The sequence below is a fragment of the Apteryx rowi genome, unplaced genomic scaffold (assembly GCF_003343035.1).
Source record: "Apteryx rowi isolate R43461 unplaced genomic scaffold, aptRow1 scaffold_494, whole genome shotgun sequence".
Lineage (NCBI taxonomy): Eukaryota > Metazoa > Chordata > Aves > Apterygiformes > Apterygidae > Apteryx > Apteryx rowi.
The window spans coordinates 463,048-487,633 of NW_020450754.1; the positions used below are offsets into that span (position 1 = coordinate 463,048).

The 24,586-nt window shown below is 43.4% G+C and overlaps 1 protein-coding gene across 4 annotated transcripts in view; it reads right to left on the reverse strand.

Annotated features, from left to right (window-relative positions):
• Positions 1-24,293, reverse strand: part of PIGQ (phosphatidylinositol glycan anchor biosynthesis class Q) — a 40,310-nt gene extending 16,017 nt beyond the window's left edge. For 3 of the 4 annotated variants that reach the window (XM_026079204.1, XM_026079202.1, XM_026079205.1), the window contains exons 1-7: positions 20,190-22,273; positions 19,366-20,066; positions 12,707-12,838; positions 10,979-11,099; positions 5,234-5,360; positions 4,337-4,490; positions 1,347-1,458 (exon numbers count right to left, since the gene is read on the reverse strand). In XM_026079204.1, the coding sequence (XP_025934989.1) occupies positions 1,347-1,458; positions 4,337-4,490; positions 5,234-5,360; positions 10,979-11,099; positions 12,707-12,838; positions 19,366-20,066; positions 20,190-20,216 (1,374 nt within the window). In that variant the 5' untranslated portion in view covers positions 20,217-22,273. Of the gene's footprint in view, positions 1-1,346; positions 1,459-4,336; positions 4,491-5,233; positions 5,361-10,978; positions 11,100-12,706; positions 12,839-19,365; positions 20,067-20,189; positions 22,274-24,239 lie in introns of those variants that run through there. The other variant, XM_026079203.1, reaches the window with a different exon arrangement.
• Between the last annotated feature and the right edge of the window lie 293 nt (positions 24,294-24,586).

Genomic DNA, 24,586 nt, shown 5'->3' on the forward strand with positions numbered 1-24,586 from the left:
GCCCAGTTGGCCAAACTCGAGCTAATTTCAGCTGGAATCAATGGAGAAATGCAGACTTGTGACAGATGAGGATCTCACTCTTCAATTTTCAGTCACAACTTCCAGAACAGAGAAGATATAAGAACACAAGGCACTGCCATTTCTTGAGAAAGAGAACATGACCACGGTATATTATGAAAGAAAATACCCAGACAGTCCTGTCCCAGAGGCAGATCAACATCCTAGCTTTAAGTGTGTAAGCAGAAGCAGATCATAACCCATCCTTGGCTCACTTCTCTTTATAACAGTTGTTTCTCCCCTCCTCCATCACTCCACTACTGTTGCTTAGCATCTCAATAAGTCTTTTAAGGTCTGCTTTGAATGCCTCTTCCCACCCAGGCCAATAACAAAACTCCCACTGGCCTCCATTACCAGCAGGATGAAGCTTGAAGTGACAAACTAATTATTCTCAAAGTACATAGGGACAGAAGACTGACATAAATGGTCTTCCTGACACAGAGGCTCTTACTTTTCCATCCCTACAGAAAAAGAAAAATAGCTCTTCCACTGTGATGCAAGAGGCTTAAGAGTGTATGTTGCAACTGAGAGAGAGACACTGGCCCTGGAAGTTGCCAAACAGCACTGCAAGAGAGATTGCAAAGGCGGCTGCAGAGAGAGGAGCCAGCCTCTCCATGTATTTATCATGGCATCTACAATTCCCAGCAAAAACCATCCAGAGCTGTAAAATAACAGGCAAAGATTAAAACAAATATTATTATCATGATTTTTTACCCTGAGACATTTTAGTCATGTTTGCAAGAGCAGGCATCGAACAGACAGGCTCTGCTGAGCTTTCCTGTGGAATTTCAGAATTTAAAAAGAGGTTACACTGTTTCACAAAAAAACTGCATTTGTTGTTCCAGTGAAAACGTGTGGGCCAGGCTCCAAAGCAACACGAATTAAACAGGGCCTTTTAATAGAAACTATAGGAAGTCTGTTACTATGGAAACACTCCTGATCACCACTTCTTAAATTGCCTCCCTCCCCCATAATCACTCCCCCAGCCGTGCTCCGAGAGGTTGTGAGCATCTGCAGCATCCGCTGAAGTTCACAAGGGTGCCCTGCAGGTGCTCAGCACCTCCAAGAATTAGGTCCCCTGAACAGGCAGAGAAGTGATGGGGTGCTGTAAGGCAGCAGTTTCCAAGGATTCATTTGAAGAGCCAAGGATGCAAAGTGTGAAGACGTGCACTTTTTGGGGGCACTACAAAGTCTCCTGTGATTTGTGTCTCAATATTAAACAAAGCAGAATAGGGTCATGTTGCCTGCAGGCAGTATCCTGCAGCATGTCCCCAGCATTGTAGCATTACCTGGTCCAAGTCATAGGAGCAGGAATCTACCCGCTGTCTGAGGACGTTCCACTTCTTCCCACGGAACAAGCGCCAAAGAGACGACAGGCCATAAATTTTCAGGCAGTAGAGCCTGAGCAAAGAGAGGACGCTGTGAATTAGAGCTGTGAGCTCCTGAGCTTCAACACAAAGCAGCTGTCATCATCACACTCATGCACCCACTGACTTACTGATGCCACAGAACTCAGGGAGGCAAAAGAAATCAACACAGGAATGATGCAGATAAAATACTAACTGCTCAGTCATCTGTATATGGGCTGTCCCTTGGCATGGGCAAAGCAGGCTACTGCTGAAAGCTAGGGATCAGTGGAGGGCAATAGTCATGTCCATGCCCCCTGGCTATGACAAATCTCTTGATTGTAGGATTTCTGCTACTGCTGATGATGGAGTTGGTGTATGGGGAAGAGCAAGTTCTGCTGGAGGGAGGACCCTGTGAGCAGGAGCAATCACCAGTCTCCTGCCACCACCTTCACTGTAGCAAAACAAGCAGCAAGCTTACTCCCCAGAGCCCACCTTCATCTCTCCAGTTTATATCTGTCCCATTCCCCTCACTTCACACCCTTTCCATGGCAGCAGCAGCCAAAGCTTTGCCCCTTTCATTTGAGTCAATGCAATTCAATTTTGCCTACACAGCACAGAGAGGCAAAGGAGTAAATAGGAAAGGACAGGAGTCCCTGGCAACTGTTCTAGTAAACCACAGTTTCAAACATCTGTAAAAGTGGGAAGAGATCAACCAAATGGATGGTGGCACTCCTATGACGTCCTTTCATCATTAGGCTTTAGCAAGTTGGTACTACGACACTTGAAGCTACTTGCCTCCCAGAAAAATGGCAACAGTGGGAGAAGCTTGGGGTAATAAGAGGTGGGAAATAGAGACACCTCCAGAATAACTTGATAGAGCAGGAAAGAGCCCCTGGAACGGAGACGAGGCACAAAGAACCCTGGGCAGCAGTCTCCAACATAAATGGATGTAAAAAAGGGGGACACAGCTAATCTGTGGGGGAGAACAGAGTTTGAGAAAGTATGACCTACTAAAGGCAGACTGGTTAACTAGCCTAGTTAAAGTGCATCAGCTGCTCAAACTTCAAGACAGCACTGTGAAAGCAGTGGCAAGGAGTCTTATCCAAGAGAGTAATCTGGTTTGAGGAACACTAACTGCTTCAAGGAATTGGCAGGGTGCCCCCAAAGAGCTGGCAGGCACAGCTCAGTGCACTAATCTCTAGGTAAGAGGGTGCCCAGGACAACTCCTTCAGGTTGCTGCTACACACCTGCCTTGTGGCTCAGACTAGGGCTGCACCTGCCTGCTCCCCCATGCACCATGACATAGTATCAAGCATGTGTCTCTGATTTAGCACCTGCCCCACCTTTACTGGCTACCTGCACACACATGCCCACTTTCATTTCACTGTGTAGTTAGTTTCAGAAGAGGATCTTAGACTTCACCACCACCTGAACCAGCAAATTCTCCTGCCACCTGCACAAACACAAGGTGTTGTGGTGATTTTGTGGACGTGGGTGACTGGCATCCCTTCCTGACTCTCCATGGGAGACACCAGGCACAGCAGGGGCAGTTTGCTGCCAGCTTCAAGATAAAGAGCTGCAGCAGACAGCTGAGGCTAGCAGACTGGCTCCCTGTGGCTCATACAGGAAAAGCAATCAGCAGGGAAAATGCTTTTCCTATTTCCACTCACTACACAGTTATGAGGGACCAAAGCCTCGTATCCAGTCCTCATAGCCTAAGAAAGAAATTCCACTAAATAGAGGTGCTGGGAAGAGACTCCACATAGACATTACTGATCTCAGGAGTAAGCCCTATGCTCACAACAGAGTTGATTCAGAAATCATATCTCAGTATTTCTAACTATTCCCCACACTACCTATTACTAAAGTTCTACTATTTCTTCTATTGTTTGCAATGTACAGCCCTCTACTCTCATCCTGTGAAGGAATGATGCTAATTCTGTACTTTTTAGGCCAAAGGCTCCCTTATTTATTACCTTGTCTCTCGTCTCCTTGGAAGGAGCAGATATTCTCCAGTGCCCTGTGTGATGCCCAGTGGCCATGCGTGTCAATGGAGTCATGTTGGCTGGCACCCTTTGCACAGTAACCCCAATGTGCCCAGTAAACCCAGGATGTGCCCCAAAGCCCCTCACACCCCTCCCTCAGAGCTTCTCCCTGGCTCCCAGGCCATGAGGCCCTTCAGTAGGTCTGGACAATGATGCAGGGATGGTGTCACAGCCATGCTGCAACCCCAAACCTGCCAGCTGGCCTCCATGATGCAGACAGAACCTCTAAAGCAGGGCACAGTCAGGGACTGGGTTTCTCCAGTACAAGGGTTCCCATTTCCTCCTCCTCTCCTACAATTTCCCTCAAAACTACTGGATAGGGTACAGCTAAAAAGAGGGAATCAAAGGGTTGGCATGAACTGCTTTATTGCACTCCACCTCCTATGTAGTTTTATTTCTTCCAGGTCACTACCACAATAAGTAAATACTAAATGCAAGAGAACTGAAAGATAGGCTGCTTGTACTGCTGTGGCCATCACTTCTACACGCGTAAAAGAATGCAATAAATTAATTTTCAGCTTAAACTGTGAATTCAAAAGAGCTACACCAGGAACAAATGTACCCAGTATGGTATCTGGGTCTGGGATAAGATGAATGAATATCCCAGAGATCTGATATATGAAGGTTTAGGTTTTGTGGCTTCTTTGGTGAGGAATCAAGCCACTGTGGCCCAGGTATCCCAGATACCTGCTTTTAGCTAGTGCTTCTGTATGAGGAGGGTCCATCTGGTTTAGCATGAGGCTTTGACAGCATCAGCAGTAAACATCTGCCACAGCAGAAAGCTGTTAGCTGCAGTACTCCACAAATTAAAGACATGCCCTGTGCGCATGCATTAGCCCTTCTCTCCAAACGTACCTAAGACACAAACAAGAGAGATCAACTCACCTGGCTCCATAGACATAGAAGCAGTAGATGTGAAAGGTCAGAAGAGCAATGATGTCAGAGAGGATGCAAAGGGCCACAGTCAGGCCCAGACAAGCCGACAGACCAACATACCAGAGGATCATCTCAATGAATGGAGACATCAGGTGAATGTAGCCTAGGGGACATCACAGAGTGTCAGAGTAAGAAAAGGACATTTGACTGAAACATCTTCCTGCCGAAACTCCCAAAAGACCCTGTCCTAGAACATTGCTCCAGAGATCATAGCTAAGACAACATGGAAGTAAAACTGGAAAATTCCTTCAGATGGCCATCTTCTACTTAGAAGGGCCTACAGAAATTCTCTTCCCTCCTAGGTCTCTGTCCAGGTGTGGCAGCTCTGTGAGGAAGGGGGGCACACGCTCAATTTGAACAGAGGAGTCACCGTACTCCACATGCGATTTATTTTTCTGGATTTGTGTCCAGGTTCATAATTACATTTTAACTGCACATGTCAACCTACACTGAAACAACTTCCCAGGATAGAGTCTGCATTTACGTCCTGAGATAGTACTTCTCATCCCTATCCTATCAACTACCTCTTACAGGGCAAAGACCACAAAAGCCTACATAAGAACCAAAACTTTCCCTTGGACACTAACCACCAATGGCACCAAAAAGTAAGTTCTGCTGTGACTTGCATTATTTGCAAAGCATCAAGATGAGCATTTTCTTTAATACGCATGACTTTCTTGTGTGGGAATCCAACTTTGGCTTGAGTTCCCAGAGCAGAAAGACTCACAGACAAGTACGCACTTGCAGTAGTGCACTTTGATTCATTATTTACCTCTAGGCAAACATTAAACACTTGGGAGGGAAGAGATGAAAGGGGAGGCTGAGAAGTTAAACAGTTGCACTTACTAATCCAAAGATGGATGTGGTAAAGGAAGAAACGACCCAAAACCTGATCCAAAGCTCGGTTCATTTTCAGTCCAGCTGGTGCTCCCATTAGCCACTGGAGCAGGTCCTGGAGCTCTTTAGCTACATGCTACAAACAAGGAAATGAGATAAAATACTTATCACATTGAATAGGTCCAGTGCTACCCCACTGGACAAAGTATTCTCACCGCACCCTAAAAACCAATGGGGAAAAAAGCATGCAAGCAAAGAACTATTTTGTAGACAACTAGTTAAATCAGAAATGCAGCTTTATGGACAAATGACTCTTTTCTAAACCTAAACATAACAGCACAAGAGGAAGCCAATCTGTTTAAATGGTCTCAGTGCTGGGAACATGAACCTAGTGTTTGTTTCTGGCCATCTCTGGTAGACTTGCAAAGTATGACTTCTTGACATATTGAGGCTTCTTGCAAGAGAAGGGCAAATGCAAGTGCACAAACCAACTTCATTAGACAGACAACTGGAGAGTCAGAACTGAGGGAAGAATCTAACTACGGAGAAGGCTATCAGGATTTTTAAAGGGCAAGAGGGTTGTGCACCCCTGGACAGGAAAGGTGAATTTTTACACCAAATAACCTGTGTGTGTTTACAGCAGGGTAGAAAACATAATTATACAAGCATACTTTACGTATAGACAAACTTTGTTTATACTCTGAGGTGTATTAGGCAAGATTAACTCTGGTGTATAGTGCTGATCTTGCTTAGCTACATCATAGTAGCACTGCCACTACCTCGTCTCCATCACAGGCTTCTGGGAGAGACACCTATTGCCTCCCAGTAAAAAAGAAGCCCTCTGAATCACTGAGAACAAAGCCCAAGTGAGTTCACTACCCAAGCCACTGAGAGCTTTGTCTCACAATCTCTGGTGACTTAATCCTGGGCTGATTTTATTTACTGATTTTAACTCTCCATCCCATCCCTCTGCCAGAGGTCCCCCTTGCAGTAGGCAGGGCAGAAGACGGAATGGCTCTGCTCCTCAGCTATAGCACTTTGCAACTTGACCTCTTCATGTAAGCTGAAATCACTGGTGAAGTCCATTCACCAGACTGTTAGTTGAGGTAGCTGAGAGTGGTAGTCTCCAGCAAACAGGTGGGGAACATACCTGGGAGAAGTGACCTCTAACACTTGCCTGCATGAACAGTTTGAGATTGTGAGTGAAAGCCTTCAACCTCTGAAAATCCCAGTCATAACCAAAACCATGCCTGTGAGTTGCAGTGAAAATTGTGCCTGTGCAGAAGAATCACTGAAACTGATGCACTCCAGCCTACTTTCCCCAAGAGTCATATGCATAATTTCTCTGTAGGCAAATGATTACCAAAGAATGATTGCATTTTACTTATTAGACAACCACAATCACTGCAAAATGAGTTTGTAAACATGTACTTTTAATGTAGTGGCAAAATTATGAGCTCCATCTTCAGCTTGACCAAAAATTCACTTAACAACATGGTTCCCTTTTTTCTTTCATTCACTTTCCCTCTATCTCAACAATCCTTAAAATATCTCACTGCAAATCAGAACTGACTTGAACTCATGGATCTTACCCTTGTTGCTGAGAAAGAAGTGTTAGCTACTTTATAAATAGACTGCTTTTAATATTTAAAGTGTTGGAGTTGTAACTTAGAAAAAGCATTTTGGGATTTTAATGAAATATTTAAATGCTTGAAAGTAGTCCTTCAGCAAGGCTGTTTTCCAGTACTGAATATTTCTAAGATTTCCAGTTCCAGAGGTGCCACTACATTCTGACAAGGCATTGCAGCTTTGGTAAGGTGCCTTAGCTTGCTGTTACTTAGCTGGGCAAAGCATTTCAAAACAAGGTCATAACATTGCAGGTTGTTTTCCCGTTATACTGATCAATAGCAAGCAGAATCAGAAAAGGTGGCTAGGAAGTCCAATCCTCTTGTTGCAGTCATGAACACCGAATGTATCTAGTATTAATAAATGGAATACAGTGTATTACATGGAAGTTGTTTCATTAAGGGGCTGTAGGGACATTCATTACCAACCTGGAGACTGAAACTAATGTGGTTTAGATCAGATCACTGTGGGGATATTTTCTTTATAGGCCTCATATGCAGAGGCTCTAGTGGTGATATGACATCAACAGAGAAAGACACACAGGTCTACCACACTAAATTATCTGTTTTATTCTGTTTATTACTTGGGTTTTTCCGTAGTCTCTTAAAGAAAGGTTGCTTCACATTGCAATACATAGGACTAAGTTGCATAGAACCAATATAAGGAAACAGAATATTTATGCACATGCTCTAGTGAAAGTCAGAGAAAGAAAAGCCCTTCTTACCATACACATTTGCCCTGTGCCTGTTGCAGGGGTTTGGGGCTCTAAGTTTCACGATTTTACAAATGACATCTAAGAATATTTTCCAGGCAGTGTTCTCTCTGCTTGGTTTACAGATTAACAGAACATGACTGAATAGGATCTTGCATCCAATTACCACTAAGTCCCAGTAATATTTTGGCAGGTATGATCTGTGATACTGCTTCAAAGATATTACAGCTTAAGGAGAAGAGAACACAGCCAGGATGGAAGAGGTGGGGGGAAAAAAAAAAAAAAAGATGGTTTATAAGCAGTTCTTCTGTTTAAAACAGAAAAATGTAGCACTTCCAATTGGTTGATTTTTTTTAAAAGGCTGTCTCAAGGAAAGCAAAAACAAGAACTGTCATTGGAAGCCTGGTGGGAGCAGGAAGAAGGAGTGTAGGAGTTGTGAGGGCACCTACAGAGAGATTATTCACATTTTCCATGCTTGATTTTGAAAGCCTGCTCAAAATCAATCCTTTGTATTGCATACAGCTACTCCCCAGGTGTCTCTGAATCACATCTGCTTCATATACTGACAAAGGCAATTTGCTATTACAGTCAGCACAGCTCATCAAGCAGTGAAAGTGGGAGCTGCAGTCCATGACGTCTTGTGCATCATCAACAATCGCCAGCTAAGTGTTGATTTGAGAACCATTATATCAGGGGATGATGAATGACAGCCAAGGAACGTGGCTTGATTCTCACATAAGCAGGCTGAGCTTGTGACCCTGGCATTTGTCAAGGGTTAAAATAACTTAACCTGTTCCTGTTTCCTTCCAGAGTGACGTTTGATTGGGGGTGAGGGGGGGGAAGACATAGCAAAAGAAGCCTAAGCTACAGTTTGGCAGCTGGATTTCAATTAACATGCAAAAACAAAACAAAACAGAGAGGGGTATACAACAGGACCTCTGGAAGTGATAGGTTGGAACTGCCAGAAGAAGGCAGAAAAAGTATGCACAGTAACCAGCCCCCACACCTCCACACAGTTAAAAGTTTTATAAAAAATAAAAAATATAAAAATCAATCAATCAAATCAATAAGGTTTTATATATATAATGTTTTATTTACTAACAGATACACTGATGAAAGAGGGTTAATGCCATCATCAGATCTGGRGTACTTATCAGAAACAGAAGAGCAAGGAGGACTAGGGAAGAAAAAGTCACTCATCCTGCACATGGGAAAGTCTGCATTACTGAACTTGGCAACACATAGGCACTTGAGAAAGCTCAAGTGATGGGAATAATGCGTATCAGATGGAGACTCAGCAGCAAAGTGGAAACCTATGGTTGAATGGCTAAGAGGAGATTTTGCTGTCATACTGGAAAACAGAGTGATCCTGGCTTGCACACCACATGCTGAAGTCATTGGTGTATTTTGGGATCACTCAGTTCTGTATTTTTTAAGGCCTGAAACGCACAAGAATCATTGCCCACTGAAGGCAGTAAAAGGACTCCAAATGACTTTTCATCCACAATCTAATACTCTTAAAAGAAGAAAGCAAGGCTGGAAAATAAGAGGAATTGTAAATGGCCTGAACCAATAAGCTTGGAGATACTGCAGAGAAGAAAGAGGCACAAACTGAATACCAGGCCACCCATAGCAGCGGGAGTTAATGCTTCCAGGAAAGCAAGTAAACAGCTCTTGGTGATCCTGAAGTCTGCCTACTTAGGAGACCTGGTAGAAATAAATGACACTGTGATGTGCAAGTGGATTGACAGATGAGCTAAATTATTGAAAGAGGAATGAACGAGCAACTCTCATAGGCAAGTCCATCCAGGACAGGTGCTGTGACCAGATACACCTTGAGTACAGAGAGCATCCATCTGCCAAAGACATTGGGCAGATGGAATGCTTCCTGGAGCCACCTGTGAAAACAGGACTGCAGCCAAAAGCCACTTCCTTGCAGATTTGTTAAGAAATCAGATTTCTGAGAGCTAGACCCTTACAGTAATCCCTGAGGGAGAGCTCTAGAGAACCTGAACTTTTCCAGCTGAAATATCTGTAAGGGAAAAGACTTAGAAATAAGACTTACCAAAAGATTTTTAATTTATAGCTCAAAAACTACAAGATCAAATGTATTCCAAGAATTGTGGTCTTTTCTACTACCCCATCACTGCTGCTGAAGAGAATATTTGAAACATTCTTGTAAGTTTCACAAGAAAAGATAACAAAAATAGTAATAATGATGATCCACAGCTATGCTGGCTACTCCGTACACTCTTTCTGAAAGCAGAGCATGTGCAAGAATGATTAGAGACATATGGCTTGTGACACTGAAAATGTTAGACATGGACCAAGTAGAACATCAGCAGGGGAACTCTGAGCTCTTCCCAAGAAAGACAAGATGAGCGGGAGAAAATATATTGTTGCTGGAATTCTATAATCCGAGTAAAATCCCTCCCAACTGAGAAGCTGGAGAAAGAGCAAACAGAGGATCTCCAGCTGCTAGAAAGGAACCAATGGAAAGATTGACCTTATCGCCCAGCAATGAAAGGAAAGGGGGCAAAGAAGGGATTAGGCTGTGCAAAGTCATGACAGTGATCAACACTGGCTGCACACATATTCCCAAGACAAAGAAGCTCTTAAAATGGAGCGAACTTCAGATTAATGGTCTGGTGTCCAGCCCTTAAAGTATGTTATATGTTCCTTATTACCACTGAACAGATGTATTGGAATGATACACTTAAAATGAGCCACCAGAAAATCAGGATATTATGAGTCATACTTATTCTTCATGAATTTATGCTGATGTTGAGGGTTCTTAGTGGGCAAGAGGAGTTGATGTTTGACAAAAGCACAGGACATAGCAAGTCTTCCCTGGCTACCACCTGCACACCAGAGTCCTTAGAAGGGATTTCAGGGTTTTGTATCCTGACTAGCTAAGGCCTTTAGACTTCCCCATGAAATTCCTCTTCACAAGAATAGCTGCACTGCTTGTCAAGTTTGGTTTTCCAGCAGTTTATCAGACTCAACCCAGGCTACTGTTTTCTTTTTCCAAATGCCCCACGTAACAACAACTTGAGGACACTTCCTGTCAACTCCAGAATAAAAGTACTCTGGCTTGGTAATGACTCCAGTCTGCTGCTGCACAGTTGTGTCCAAGACATTCTTGTTACTTTGGGAGCTGGAACAGTCCTCCCGTAAAATTTCTAATTACTGTTCACTACACACTCAGAGCAGAGCTGTATTCCTTTTGAGCAGCCACAGTAGGCTTCATCTGAAGATTTCACTGTTTTTGAGGAGTCCTGATTTGCCTGACTTGAGATAGGGCTCTCTCTGAAATTCTTGTACATAAGGCACTGCCTCCTTGAAACTACCTCAGGCATCAAGAGCTGGTCACCATGCATGGCAGGCAAAAGAAGAAAGGCTCTATTGAGACTCACATCAGCCACAGGTATAAGAGTGTCAGCAAGGTGACCAATCCGGTTCTTTCTGTACAGCCAGGACATTAGCAGTATCCCCAGAGCCACATCAATCAGCAGTGAGACAAAGATGTTGGCTTTCCTGCATGCAGGATAAAGAGAAACAACGTTAAAGAAAAAGGACAGTGTTTAATGTTTCAATAACAACTATCGGCTTCACTTACATAACCTCTTTTATCTTCCAGGGACAAAAGGACAATTTACTTAAGAGATGCATTGTAGAGATCTTCTGACTTTCACTGCTACTTCTGTGGCCAAACACGGGGCCATCTGGAGTCTGCTACAATAAAGCACCATTTTAGTAGGGGGAGTGAATAGTGGTACTGAAGCTACAAAGAGGAATGTTAGACAAAGTATAAATGCGCAGTGGGGATTTAGCAATACTAAGGGCACTGGCACTCAAGATGAACTTCACATTGAGATCTGATGGCTCTCCAAGAGGTATACTTTTGTTGAACCACTAGTTAATGTAATAAATAGTGCTTCTGGGTGAATGAACATATCCAGAAGGGCTGATGAACTGCCTTCTCACTGCTGGAGTTTCTGAATGGAATTCCATGACTCGAGTTATGCAGGAGATCAGATTAAACAATCACAGTTACTCTGGGCCTTAAAATGTACTAATCTATTTTAAGTATTCCTTGGGAATCTATTACTGCAGGATCAGAGAACCACACAGAACAAGATTCACTATGTAATGGCCACAGGGCATTCAATACTTCTCTCTGATCTCTGACTCTCCCTCTTCTACTCACTGTGCTGCACATCTGCTTTTTCTGTTACACTGATTTTGTTACTACTGTTGGAATCTCTGGTCTTCAGTTACTGGCAGAAAGATTCCCTGAAAGAATGTGCAAAAGATGGGAGCATGCAAACCTTTCTGCTCTTACAGAAAATGCCACTAAATATTGATTAAGTTTTTGACTAGCAGTGGCAACATCTCTGAAAGCATTGAGCTTGTGCGAGTCGTGATAGCAATGCATTACACACAGAGGTACAGTAAAAGCTTTCTTTCCCTGGGCAACCTGGGAAATATCACAGTCTTGTTTCCCAGGCTAGGGCAGTATCTGGCAAAAGGCATAACCGTAATATAAAACAGCATGCACGGTAAAGATCGGCAAACGAGCAGGGAGTTGAGAGAGCAAATCAACACAACACAGTGCAGTGAGGACCCTGCAGTGCTGTCATGCTAGCCAGGCCACCTGTGGAGCCTTGCAGTAGGCACAGCATCCATGGTTTGGGTTCCCTGAACCTCCAGCTCCAAAAGGAGCCACCTCACCTCTGTCTGGTCACACCACTAGGGAGAGGTAGGTGCCTGAGGATGCTGAGTGGAAAGGAAGGAGAGTAGCAACACAAAACAGAGCCCAGAGCTCTGTAAGCAACTCAGGGCAGGAGCAGGCGTGTTCTGCAGAACAAGTACAGGATTAGCGTTAGGAGCAGAGTGAGACAGAAAATATCTCAAGACACTATAGGGTGACAATCTCAATACAAAGCAAGAGCAAACTAGACATCCAGCACAGAAAAACAATGAAATGGCAGTGGTAGGATAAGCTCTCTGATGACTCCCTAGCTATGGAAGTGAATTTTTTGGCATCTAGAGCAGAAATCAGTTGGTGCATAGATGATGAAGGCTGCAGAAGGAGACAGGGTTAGAGCAATGATGTGCGTGTCTTTGTGTGTACTCCATACCTCATTAGCTGGATCTGGTTTTGAGCCTTCTTGTTGCTGCTGATGACCTGGAGGTGCTGCAGCCGATGTCCCAACTGCTCACAAGTTGAGAGTTTACTCCATAAGAAAGGCAAAGGCCAAAACTTCAGCATTCTGCGGAAAAACAGTGGGAATCTTCCCTTTTGCTTTTGTCATAAAGCAGGTTGTATTGTGTTTGCACAGACTCCCACACAAAATGTTCGGTGTAAAGTTAAGGTTGTGTAACCAGAGATGGTGACAACATAGACTGATTACAGAATATTAGACATTAATGACTCTCTTAAAGGTTAATAGAGTTTGGGCAGCTTTTCCAAACCAAGACGTCTAAAGCAGACAACCCAGCCTCTTACTTCCATCTGTAATCCTGTAAAGCAAAGTGCCTATCTCCTCCAAAGAAGCCAGAACGTTATACTGATTCCAGCCTGTGTTGTGGGATGTATCGCTAGGACGGCACACAGCTTTATGTCTCCAAGAGACTGAGAGCAAGGCAATTCTGTATACAGAGCAAGGACGCAACATAGCTTTGAATGAACAACTGGATTTTTGGACTGGAATGCTACTGAGGATCACCAAGGATCTTGCTTCTTACTCTTGCAACTTATTCACAAATCCCAATATTACTAAAAACAATTCTTTAATTGTCCAGTTGCTTCTATTGGGAGCTAGGTATTACAAACAACTGTTTTCTTCTGCAGTTCCCTTTTATCTCTTTCCTGTGTTTTCCACTTATCTTTTTCTTCTTTTTTTCTTCATTGCTTCCAGATTCCTTTCTCAGGGTCTTCATTCCTATCTTCTTCACTTCTCCTTGGCAAGAGCGACCAGCATTAAGTAGATAACACAATGCTTAATGTTTAATTAGGTTACAAAGTTAACATCCACATTAGGCTTGTAGGGGAGGGAATATTCACACAGTTCTTTTTTATGACTCAGAAGAAAAGTACTGAATGATAGCCAATTATCTTTGGGAGTTACTTTTATTACCACACAACCCAGAAAGCAGGGAGCAATGGTGATCTTGTGTAGCCCAAAATGAAACCACTGAAGGTAGGTCGGTGAAAGAATATGTAGTAGTGGTACAGCGACATAAAGTACCGTATTTGATCTGAGGAATACATTTGGATGTTTACATAATTGGGATCACTTCTTTCCTGTATACAATAGTTATTTCTCTCATTAAAGGTGCAGGAATCTATGCTTACTTTTTGTTATTTTTTCACCTACTCTCTTTTAGTGCTTTGGCACGTTCCTTCAGTTTGCATTAATTCCAAATGCTAAATCCATTTCTGGTGTCCTGCTTTGCTTTTGAATTTGTACAGCTGTTTGGATCATTAGTGAATTTGGCCTGGAGACTTCCATGAAAAGTGTACATGCTTTCATCAGATTTCATCTGGCAGAATTTAGCCTGTAGTCTAGCAGCAGGGTAAGTTTATGAGTGGACAATATAAAATGCAGACTGGGGCTCTGGCTGTTATTTATACAATATTCCAGCCTCACAAGTGAATTCACAAATGGCAATTATACAGCTAGTTTAAAATCATGCTTGATTCACTGGGGTTGCTCTCTCTTTCACCCCCCCATCCCTCTAAGCCCTTTCAACCATACTTTATGCAAGGCTTGTCAGTTTAAAATCAGAGTCCTTAAGTCCCCTTCCCCCTCTCCATTAAAATTTCAGATACATTGGTTTTGAAATCCATGCAATGTACTGTGAATCATTCTCCTTAATTTGAGGCCTCTGAGTTATTCAGCTCTTCATTACAGCCACCCACCTCAGAGACAAACGAATGCACTGTTATTCAGCTGACTTGTCAGGAGGTAATATCTAAAGTGACAGAGGAGAGAGCACAGTATGGGGGGAGGGAGACACAGCGGGTAATTATGCTGGCCACTGATCTCAAAGACCTGGGTTTGTAGATTCACTAAGGCACAAGTGCAGATGAGTTTTCCCTTCCAGTTACATTCTAGCCCAGTAGTTCCAAATTCTGACCTGGAAAACCTTCACTATAGCAGAGAATTGCACTTGCAGAGAAATGCTCTCTCTTCCAGTGAGGTTATGTCCAGAAGGTTAAGGATGAAAATTCAAGCAGAAAGCAATGGCTCTGGGGCCCTGTGCTAAATGCTCACTGGGCTGATCCCCTCCCCACCCTCTCCAAGCAACGTGTGTTTCTTTTACCATTCTTGCTGCTCCATTACTCCAAAAACAAGAGGCAGCTAGCTTGGGGGTCACCCACCAACCAGATATCCCTGGTCTCCTGCGTTAAAGAAAAGGAGAGGCTCCTCCTCTGTTCTGCCGGTGAGGAGCATGTCACATAGGTGATAACCATTATCAAAGGAGCCTTGTCCTTAGAAGCACATCCTCCACATGTCCACCCACTCTAATGTTTCCCAATGGGCAAACATATCCCCTTGAACATGGTAGGCCATGAGGCTGTCTCACATATTGGAAAAGATACATAAAAGGTCTGTGCTTGTCTGTATTACGGCCAACTCTTTCACTTTTCTTTCCACAAAATATCAACTAAACCAACCTCTACTCCACTCTTAACCAAAAGAAAGTATATAAATATGGACATTTAAATGAAGACACACAACAAAAAGCTCAATAAAATAGTTGCAAGATGAGCAATGGAAACTTCCATCTGTAAGAGTATTGAGGAAGAAAGCCAAAAATACTTCCTGTGTGGTCTCCTACTCCCTGTATCACCATAAAAGCTCCCACTTGTTTATCACACTTATAGTATACGGAATGATTTTTAGAAGTATAATGGAAAACTAACTCAATACAAAAAAAAAGAAAAAGACTGTGTTTATATCATTGCATAATTTAAAAAGCATACAGCAGGAGATGTTTGAGGTACTTCCAAAGGTAAGGGATTCTAGCAATGAATTAACATAGCCTGCATGAGTAAATCTTGAGTTTCCAGTTCAAATTCATTCCAAGAGCAAGAGTGGACTCTTCAAACACTGGATAAAAAGCAGTCTTTTTGAAACTGGATCACACACAAATGTTAAAGCTCCATTAACCAGAACCCCCTGGCTGCCTTGTTGCTCTTTGCTAGAAACTGCAGGAACAATGCCTCCTTTCTGGATGAGGAATCAGAGGTCACACAGTGTCAGTAAAATGCTATTAGGCRGCCTTTTTTTTTTCCTCTCTCCAAAAGGAGCACACATACTTTGTTACCCCAATACTAAATCATTCTAATGTTCCCAACAACACACTGGAGACTTTTCAGTGGTGATGGAAATTCTGCATAAAAGTCCCTCTGAAGATTAAATTGCAATGACCACCACTTAGCACAAGGTGGTGCTGAAGAAATGCCTTAGTTTGAGATGAGTAAGACTTGTACAAGACTTAAAGGTACTCTATAAGCTTGTGTCAATGTTAGTGCCTAAAGAAACTCACTTTCCGAGATTTCTAAATATATCATTCTGTTTCCTTGGCACAAATATGCAAGAGTGGCATATACAGATGATGAAAGAAACATGCAAAACCCCCCAGGCCTCCACAGCTTGAGTGGACACTGTTAATGTATTTCTTTAGCTTTTCAAAGCTGACTATCCTTTAATATCACAAAAACCTAGGAAAGAAAGAAGTCTTGCAGTATATCTCAAAGAGAGAAAGATGTCAGTGCAAAGGGAATAAGGAAACTTCAGAATTGAGAATCTCTCACTGAAAACTGTCTATGGAAAGGACCTTTTCCTTACATAAGAGAAGAGTTAACCCATATTCCTCAGTGACCTCCCTAAAAGGCATCAAGTAGAAAGTAGCATACCAATGTACAATATTTAAGCTTGACAAGAACTAAATGACATAAAACTTTTCAAGTAAAAACTAGCACCCAGAAAGTCTCCTTGGAGAGTAGCTCCATTATCACCTGGTTTGATTTTAGCAGACCCCTTTCAGCCTCTGAGTGGTGCTTGGAGGAGTTTGGACAAGAAGACATACTTAAGGATTCTATCTCCACAGAAACCAAGGAAACTACCAAAAGGAACTACCCTAGAGTAATGAGTCTTCAAGAAGCATTTCTGATTCAGGATGTATAAATAGTGCAACACACTTGTCTTCCCTTTGAGACTGGGAAAGTGTGCCACAGTGTGGGGACACAGACTTGATGGCTTGTGTAGGGATGTGGAAGGGTACAAAACCAGGGAGGTTCACTTCCAGCCAGGCCTTTTTTCTCCTTCTGTGTCTATCCTCTGATGAGAAGCAGCAAAGACCTGGTAGATCCCATTTTATGCTAGGTATGTCCTGTCCCAGCACAGGGAGTAGGAGACTGGAAGGACACTGATCTTTAACTACCTTGAACCTTCCCTGAATTGTGTACATCAGCAAAAAAGGAAGTTGTATCCTGCATAACATGGTAAATTGAACTGGTAAATTCCATTAAATGACTTAAAAGGCCAGGCAGAAAGTTTGTCATAAAACCAGGTATTAATCTCTTTTCTCCCAGACTGATGTTTTAAAACACCCATAAGATAGATAAGTATCATGCTGATACTACAGGTGAATAAAACAAAGCAGGAGGAAATCTGTATCTATCCCCCAAGATTAAGAACAGATTCAACCTAGGTTTAAGTACAGCAAGCCTCAGATTCTGCATGCTGGCACACACAGCTGGCTGCTAGCCTGGCTGCTGCTCTGGCTCAAAGCAGCTATACTGGGTTTAGGAAAAGCTGAAATCAGAAGAGCTGCTGATAAACTGGGCAACAGCTATCTGTGCCTGACCTGCCAGACTGCATGGAATGAGCCTCAGCTCCCAAGTCATGCCTGGACCCTTGCCTTCTGGCCCAACCTGTGAGGCTTGGGCTAGATCTGAATCTAAGCCTGGTCGGAGTGCTAGCACTGATAAAGGTGAGGTCTGACCTTGAGACCAAGTACCTACGCAGAAAAAAGTCAGTTTGTTCGTTGGTGGTCACATATAGTCCATGGAGAGCCAGGAAAAGGACTTCCAATCTTCTGACTCCCAACCTTCTATTTAACTACAAAATTCTGACTTCATTACCATTGGCAGCCAAGTGCAAAGCCAGGGTCTACAGAGCCATTCCATGAATCAATGGCTCCTGATCATATCAGGTCTGAGTTTGACCCTAAATCTATTTTATTTGAACAGTCCAAAAATGGACAGTTTTCCCTTCTATATCAAAGCGAGTAATCCAACTGTTCAGCAAACCTTTGTATAGGAAGAGTTCCACTGTAATTTTTCATGACAGTATCATACAACTGGAAACCTGTTAAAAGACTCCATTTCCCATACCCTTAGGCTATACTTGAGAAAATTTGCCCATGAATATAGTAGTAAATTTGAATAATCAAAGTGTCCTCTTGCAGCTTGGAACCTGAAATCCAATTCCCTTTCTGGCAATCCAACACAACCTTACCAGGCAGATTGCCCAGACATGTTATTAAGTTTTCTACAAAGCTGCTTTTGCTTTTCAAATCTGCTCAGAATTTCTCTTTAGTGCATGCACTTGCCACACATTATATTTGAAGCATCGTGTTCACAACAGTGAAATTCCACTGCAGTCAAGGATAGACAATAGGATTTAACCAAAGACTCAAGTAGACCAGTATTCCCTGTAACCTCCGGCTGTAAGGTCCCAAGGTTGCAACACTACTGTCTGTTAGAGAGATGATGGATTTAGACACACTGTTTGCTGGTGTTTCACAGCCATGAAGGGATTCATAGCAAACAGAGACTGGGGAGTCCCAGATACCAAGCCATTAATGAAGACCCTCACATCATTCTGCCAGCCATGCTACAACTGGAAAACCTACGTTTCAACTATGATGAAGTTAAAGCGGGGCTGAGCTACCCCTGCTGCAAATGGGGAAGAGCTCAGTGCCTCCCCAGAAAAACCTTCCAGCTCCTCCAAAAATTCCACCATGTCTGAGAGTCTTTAGCCTTGTGCTTAACCATGAAACTCCCCAGACTTTAATAGCAGGTCCATTGTAGCCTGTCTGCATCAGATGGTTTGTGCAGGAGCTTCTCTACCTGCTGTTGCCCATGGAACCTAACGCATCACTGGTTTATGCTGCGTTAGCCTGTGGATGTACTGAGACTGGCATAAACAGCAGACCTTTCCCCTCCCCTTCTCACAGCCGAGACTTATCAGCTGGTTCCCACATTTCACCTCCTTGCAGTTGGGTCTGCACTTCTGTAGCATGCTACTGTGTCCTGACCTTATCAGTCACATAAGGTAGGTCAGTCTGATCTACAGTCTGCTGGACTGTGCCTGCTGGGGTTAAAGTCCATGAAAGGGGCTGCACTGCAGTTGGGAAATGGCATCTGCCATGGTCCCGTCCTCAGAAAAGCACCCTAGAAGACATAACCTCCTGCCAGCTAAAGCCCAGCTCTGCAGTCCTTACCCATTATGTCACCTGCTGTACCATCCAAGGGCCCTTTTACATGCTGACGATCTCAGAGATCAGGAAAGCAGACACCTGAAAGGCACCTAAGATCTGTAGGACTACAAGCAGTACTAGGAGATATGATGAGATCGGTGCAGTTTATACAAAATCCATTTCCCAGTCAGTATTTCTTATTGCAGCTGAGCAGGAACATTACCTGCACTGCCCTGAAAATGCCTAAGCACAAATTACATTTCCATGCAGAATGTAAACTGGCCAACGTCACATTGCTTACCTCCTCTTACAGATCGCGGAGGTAAGTGAAAGCAGGAATGTCAACAGCATGCATGCAGGCACAGAGGCCTGCTTCATCAGCTCCACGATGATACTAGCTTCAACTCCATCTGACTGCCAGTGGGTCAATTTGATGGGCCCATCATCATATCTGTCTGTCATGAACAGTATCTTGCTGTTTGCAACTGTGTCAAACATGGCAGCGAGCTTTGAAGCATCATTTGCCTTATGGTCAGTGGAGGGAGTTGTGTCCAGTGGGGGATGCAGATGGGAAAGCATGACTTTGCGCTGGTCATAATATACTAAGATGATTTCTTCTTCCTTAGGGCTGTTAGACTGTTTCTGAAGGGTAGAACAACTCCAAAATTTACTGTCTCTCTCTTTGCTTATCTGAATCCATGGCTCATGGGAAAATATTGTCCCAAGGTCTTCCAAGAACTCACTCAGACTCTCTTCTTTCTCCTGTTTGCTGTTGCTCCATGAGCCAAGCACAGAAACTTTGATCTTGGTCACCTGCTGGACTTCACTGAGATATTGCTTCACCTGGGCAGGAATAAAAGGGAAATGGACCACTGCAAGGATAACAGCAGAGTTCTGTTCTGAGATCCAACGGCCGATCAAAATGCCACTTTCTGCCGAGGAGCAGCACGAAGGAAAGAAGACCTTAAGTACCATGACAGCAATCCTTACAGAATGGTACACCTGCCAATAAACACAAACATAAAATTTGGGGACGGCAATTGCATACAAAGAAAATCTGAGCTGACCAAAGTCATTGGTGAGAAGGCCCAGTCAAGTTTTAAAACACTAAGTCCAACCACTTGCCTTTGTACTAAAACCAGATATCGTCATTTGTGATAGCCAACAGGCATTTCAAATTATAGAAGTATTTAGCAGGCTCCTAATAAACTCCAGTCTTTGAAATGATGGGTGGTGAGATTGGAATTTCCCAGCAAAGTCATTTTCCCAGTCCTGGAACAATCTTTCATGATGGTACACTGAGAAGCACACACACTGTTGGACTGGCCAAGATCAGGAATCTTGGATCTTGGTATCTTGGTTCTGACACTGGATACTCCTGAAAACTCCATAGAGAAGTGCCTAAATAGACACACACTGTGATGCCTCTGGGGAATATTTTTTCCCATTACTCACAATCAAATATTGGTTTAAGCTATGAAGCAAGATAATTTCAGAGCCTTCTTTATCTTCTAGGAATTGGGAGCTATGCAAACTCACTGAACAACCTCAGTCAGATCACTCAACTCTTCTTGTCTCACTCCCCCCATCTAGAAATACAGATAATAATTCTGAATTATGTTGTGAAGAGACTATGATGATTAACTGATTAAAGTTTACATAGTAGTTTTAATTCATTAGATGCAAGATCCTAAAAAAGAAAAGCATCTTTATCAGTATTCTTTATCTAATATATTTTTCTTCATGTCATTAAGAAAACATTTCAATGACTTTATAAGACCTTTACAAAAAGGAGCTTTAAGGCAGTTGACAACGTCTCTTTAAATAAGGTCAAGGTTTCTAACAGAAATATAATTGCAGTAAGGAGTGCGCTGGTACAGAACAATCAGCATCCGGCGCCTGTTGTCCTTTTCTGTCCTTTAGTGCTTTGTTAGAGATGCGAAAACTCTACAAGCCCCTAAGGCTGGCTCCTATACAAGGGACCCAGTCAATTGGAAAGAGAAACAGAGAGCGTATTTTTAACATGTAGATAGGATGCACCACATGGAAGTCCCTGGTGTTTTTGTTCTTCTCTCTATTTAATACAGGGCAACTGATCTAGTAAATCCCAGCATCTGGCAATTTGCTAAGGCATGGAGCAGGCAGTGAGGAAGCAACAAAGACAAGTGATTAACCTAGTCTCAGAACCACAGCCCTGCCAAATACAGCAGCAGGAAATGTCTGCTCGTGAATGAGTTGTCAGCCCCTCGAGGCAAAAGGTGAAGCTTCCTTGGCATCTATCTCACTCATGCCACAGGGAAAAGCATCACAATTGCAAGTATCACAGTGTTTTTCTGGGCCTGAATTTTCCCTTTTACTACAAAACTGCAAAGCACGCCCCAATACTTCCCTTCAAACAGCTGTAAGGGTGCTTGTGAGAGATTTTGTGTTTGCAGCATGCTGCTGAAAGTAGATGGTGTTCTGAGCTCCTGAGGGGAGCTCAGAACCTCACCTCGCTACCTGGCACACCCCTCTGGCATTTTGAGGCCACGGAGAGAGTTATAGTTCCCCCACCTTGGCCCCCAGCAAAAGGGAAAAAGCAAGTGGAAACTTGTATCAAAAGAAGGGTAGAAAGAGAAAACAGCACATGTGACATCTTAGGACTGTAAAGATACAGGACACCAGGTGTGAAAAATGTGACAGACCTGCAGTACAATTGAAAGACTTAGCCTTTCACCAGACAAAGCATCATATCTATTAGATTCAGACAGACTGAAAAACAAGACATCAAAACTTGTTTTCTGCTTCTATTGAAATAGATAATATCAGGGTGGCTTTTCTGGGGGAAGATCATGAGGAAGAAAAAGTACACATTTCCCATCTAGAAGAGTCTTTCCTGAAACAGACAAGAAACTTTGATGAAAATCAGCTAATAGACACAATTAATTAGACTGGTCCTTGAAAAAATTTTGAAATAAAACCTATCCCCTATATTTCACTTCTCCCTTCTTTAGAAAGGCACTGTGGTTTGTCCAAGAATACTAGTCAAAATAGCCTTCCCTGCACCACCTCTCCTTCCTGCCTACCTTATTCAGATTGTTAAAGAAACATTATTAGGTGAGATGAGATTTAGTCCAGGATTTAGCTTTAGGTCTGAAAAAGAATTTTCATTTTTTTGCTAAGACCTATACACATATTCACAGGAAAAAGGAAATAAATAATATCTAAATGCAAGAACTCAGAAAGAAGAAAACAGATGGAATATGTTAGGAAGGTACATATATGCATATGCTCCGAAATTATTCAAAATAATATAAATTTTGCTAGAGGTATAAAATTCTAGCTGTATTGCAGTACTAAAAACTTACAAGTGAAGTTTACCAACAACTGAGTACTTTAAAAACTGAAATTGAGTTGGCCATTTTAAAGGACTGAGAGAAAAATGAAGAAATAACCCTACTTGAATGTTTTTTTTTAGTATTTCTGTTTTGTTTATCAAAGCTACCACCAGTAATATTGAAAAGATAGGGGTATATCTTTTTAAAGTTGAATTTTTATTCTTATTTTTCCTCCAGAGGTGTCACCATTGTTTGACAGTATCACTACAAGAGATCTCCAGTGTTCCTACGTGGCTCTCCTTCCTAAAGGTGTGCCCGCAGAGCAGACATTTCAGAGAAGAATTACCAAACTGACTCTTTTAATTCAGTTATTTTTCAGCAAGATTTTTTTTAAAACAGCCATATAAATGGTAGAAAAAATTCTCATGGAGGAAAAACATTTCTCATCCTTATCTTCTCCATCTTGTTTTTTCTCTTGCCTTCCCCAATCTTTTAAATTAACTTAGTTTTACTTGGCTTACTACTGTGACTACAGCTCAGTTTGAACAATAATACAGTACTTCATCTGTCCTTTTGATGCTGCATATATTGCTGAGAAGGCTCTGATATAATAGCCAACAAATATAAAATATCCCTATAGTTGAAAACAGACTGTGTCCTATTTATATGTTAATTTGGCATATTCTTGTAATCAGGGAACAGGCCTGGAAGCTCAGGAAGCAGAGCTTGTACTCCCAACTCTATGACTTGTTGTGTAAAGATGACAAGTATATACCTTACTCATTTTAATATACTGTTTGAAATCTAAAGTTGACATTTTAAAAGTCACTACAGCCATCTATTTCACTGCCGTTAATTTTAACAGAAATATCCTAATATTTTTACTCCATGCTCCCAAGCAGATGCCCAGAACTGCCCACTGTTTCTAAGGCAAAACCCCCAGCTTTTCCCCAAGCAGCAATACGAAAAAACAAAAAAGAGAAAAAGAAGATACAGCATAAAATTAACTAACTTGCTATTTAAATCAAACAAGCAAATGAACACAGGACTACAGGACTGGTTCATTTCATAATTTTAAAAACAAAAGCACTGGCAACTTGGGGTAGACGCAGCCCCAGTCTCATCAAATGGGCTGTCACATCAGCACAGACTACGCCAAGGAGTGCTAATGGAAAGGCAGTAGCCTTCACAGCCTTTGGTAAATCTATGCCTGACAATTCAGAAGTCCTTCTGCAGGGTTTAGGGTCACCAGACCAGGAAATACCAAAAGCACTGAAAAACTGGTTATGCCTCTCCCTTGGGAACAGCTGTAGGACTGTGTCTCCCAGCAAAGTCTTCCAACTTTTTGCTCATCTATTTTTCTGTGATTTAGAAATCTGATCTCTGTTCAAGAAGGTATTCATGGGACATGCCTAGGCAAAGAAATATTAGCAGCTGTAAAATGCCTTTTCCTTGATATCCCTTTTTCCAATCCAAGCCTGGTTAAAGGCAAATTAAAGCGCTACTCTTTGGCTCTTCAGCTGCCTCTATAAAAATGTGCTGGGCCCACGTGTTCATCCTCAGTCCAAGTTCTCTCAGTGATGGGAGTCTCTCAAAGCGGTTAAGAGCCGTCAATTAGCCCTTCAGGACCACGTCTGACCCCAGCTGGGGGATGGGGGGAGGCGGGGGAGGGGAGACCCGAGGTGTCTCTTTGCGGGACCCTTGGCACAGCAAGGCAGGCCCGGACGCCCGGGGCCGAGGGCAGGCAGGGCGCCACCTCCGGGGGGATGGGGGAAAAGGAGAGCCCCCTCCCGCAGGCCACGCAGGGACAGGGCAATGGCTCCCCCGCCGCGGCTCCCCGGGCCCGCCGCCCTCCTACCGCGCCGCCTGCTCCTGCCACCCGAGCCGCTTCCGGGGGCTGCCGCACGGTTGCTAGGATACGCGGTTCCGCCAGAGGCCCGCTTGTGCTCCCGCGGCAGTCCGGCCGGCGCCCCGGCACCGGCTTCAAGGTTCCGCCGCTGCAGGGTCCCGGGGAGGGGAGCCAGCGGCGGCCTGGCGTGCGCGGAGCTTGCGGCCGCGCAGGGCCGAGGAGCAGCGGGAGGAGCTGCAGGGCGCCGCGGGGCCGGAGGCTACCGCTGCGGCGCGCCCGGCCTGCGCGCCTGAGAGGCTTACAGCAAGGACCCGCGACGCCCCGTAGCCGACCCACAGGCGCCCTCGGGGCCGGGC